The sequence below is a fragment of the Bos mutus genome, chromosome 29 (assembly GCF_027580195.1).
Source record: "Bos mutus isolate GX-2022 chromosome 29, NWIPB_WYAK_1.1, whole genome shotgun sequence".
Lineage (NCBI taxonomy): Eukaryota > Metazoa > Chordata > Mammalia > Artiodactyla > Bovidae > Bos > Bos mutus.
The window spans coordinates 25,912,065-25,914,444 of NC_091645.1; the positions used below are offsets into that span (position 1 = coordinate 25,912,065).

The 2,380-nt window shown below is 44.2% G+C and overlaps 1 protein-coding gene across 1 annotated transcript; it reads right to left on the reverse strand.

Moving 5' to 3' along the window:
* Window positions 1-1,091: 1,091 nt before the first annotated feature.
* OR10G6 (olfactory receptor family 10 subfamily G member 6) lies at window positions 1,092-2,060 on the reverse strand. The gene has a single exon (XM_014478138.2). It carries the CDS (start codon window positions 2,025-2,027, stop codon window positions 1,092-1,094), a length of 936 nt encoding a protein of 311 aa, XP_014333624.2. The 5' UTR covers window positions 2,028-2,060.
* Window positions 2,061-2,380: the final 320 nt, after the last annotated feature.

The window sequence follows — 2,380 nt, forward strand, 5'->3', positions numbered from 1 at the left end:
AGACAGCAAGAAAAATCACTGAACACACACATCTAGGCTCAGAAAATATCTGGTACACATAAATCAGTTCTCCTTCCTTTTGCCAGCTATTTAACAAGTAGAGTTGATTTTGGAATAGAATATCATCATATTTCATGGGCTATACTTACTCATGTATATTCAAAAGCAAAAATTCAGACATCAAAACAAAACATCTTGAGCACTCTGGGATTGAGGGGCCCTCCTTGGACCCTGGCAACATTATCACAAAAAAGGACTAATAGAGCAGACCTCATCTCCTTGCAAATACGTATATGCGCCATCCCATTTGTGTCTCCTCACTCATACTCAATTGTTGTGGAAAATGCCAGGATATGGTAGCATGCATTCTTCTACCGTCTCATATGGTCTGTTTAATTAATATCCAAGAAGTCAACAGGGAGATCTAGTCATAAGGAAATTTATTCTTGATATACCCATGTCAATTTTACCAAAGTAGAGTTCTGTGCAAGCTCAGGTCGTGATGCAGTGCACATTTCATGGCTCCCTTACTTTGCAGTGGAAGTGCCCTCTCAAGTTAGAGTTCACAGACCATTGTTTATCAAAGTAAAAGGCAGAGAGTGAATATGGGAAAGCCACCTACTTCCTTGAACTTCAGTTTTCCCACAGTTACATGGGAATAATAATGCTTACCTCATATAATTGTTGTCAAGGTCAAATTATATGGTTTGCATGCAGGTTACTTGTAACCTGTAAAAAGCTATGTGGGTATCAACTCAGGGATTAGAAGCAGTAACACACATGTAGATGGATGCCACAGTGAGAGTTTTTATGTGGACAGTTTACTTATCTTAGATTGTTTTCTGCCTGTTATCATCCTTGTTGAGTGTTTTAATTGATTCCCATTGTTATTCAAGGAGGAAACATGAAAAATCATGTTCAAAAATAGGTTACAATGTAGAACTTTCCAAGGTTCCCACTCCATATCTAGAAGTCATCAACTCTTTGTATGAATTCTTCATTCTCTTTCTATCTTAAAGCTCCCCAATTATCTGGTGTCTCATCTGATACCCTAAATTTTAGCATTTCCCGTATGTCTGTGATGCATGGAGTCAGTGAGGCTTCACAACCTTGCGACCTCCCAGCCTCCGTAAGGCTGCCTTCATTTCTTTGTTGCGGAGTGTGTAGATGATAGGATTAAGCAAGGGAGTGATGGCTGTGTAGAAGACAGCTACCACTCCATCCAGGGGTTCCTGAGAGCCAGGGCGCAGGTAAATGAAGGTGCAGGGCACATAGTAGACAATGACGACTGTGAGGTGGGCTGCACAGGTGGCGAAGGCGTTGCGGCGCCCGTCGGCGGACCGGATTCGCAGGATAGCAGCCACTATGTAGCCATAGGAAGTGAGGATAAGCACAAAACAGGTGAGGGCCAGGAATCCAATGTCCACAAGGGTGATCAGCTCGTTGATGGTGGTGTCAGCACAGGCTAGACGCAGCATGGCAGGAATGTCACAGAAGAAGTAGTCTACCTGGTTTGGACCACAGAAAGGCAGCCGGAATATGAAGCTTGTTTGGAAAAGTGAGTGGAGGGTGCCTCCCAGCCAGGTGCCAATGGCTAGATAGTTACAGACGCTGCGGGTCATGATGGTGGCGTAATGTAAAGGCTTATAAATGGCTAGGAAGCGATCATAAGCCATGAGTGTGTACAGGAAGCATTCAGTGCAGCCCAGGAAATGGAATGAAAAAAGCTGGATGACACAGCCTCCAAAGGAGATAATCCTACTGTCCAAGAGAAAGCCAGCTAACATCTTGGGGACAATGGCAGAGGAAATGGTCATGTCCAAGAGGGAGAGGTGACATAGGAACCAGTACATGGGGCGGTGGAGCTGGGTGTCCACCAAGACCGTGAGGATGATAAGCCCATTCCCAGAGACGGTGAGGGTGTAGATGACAAGGAAGGTTAGGAAGAGCGGTGTCCCCAGCTGTGGTGGGTGGTGCAGCCCCACTAAGATGAAGTGAGACACGGAAGTGTGATTTCCACGTTGCATCTTCTTGCTGTTCACATCTGCCAAAAGAAGCAGCAGAAGGGAAAAAGTGATGCTGTAAATTCTGTAGGCACGGGATATATATTCTATGTCACTGCCAAATATGGACCGAAAAGGATCTTCAAAAGAGAGGTCTTCTCTAGCTCTTGTTCATAATCGTTCTTTCTCTTCAACCCCTGATTCTGAGATTCTGCTTGAATCTCAGAGCAGATTCAAGCAGAAAAGAGCAGCTTTTCTCTCCAGGGTTAAAACCCGTGTAACAGATTATGTGTATATAGTTCCGGAGAGTGAAGGAAAGACCATACACAGAGATAGTCATATCAGAAAGAAGAACAATTATATAATGCCTAAACCAG

What these genes read in the sequence shown, in the direction of transcription:
- OR10G6 (XM_014478138.2), bottom strand. Translation starts at nt 2,027, where the DNA reads ATGCAACGTGGAAATCACACTTCCGTGTCTCACTTCATCTTAGTGGGG.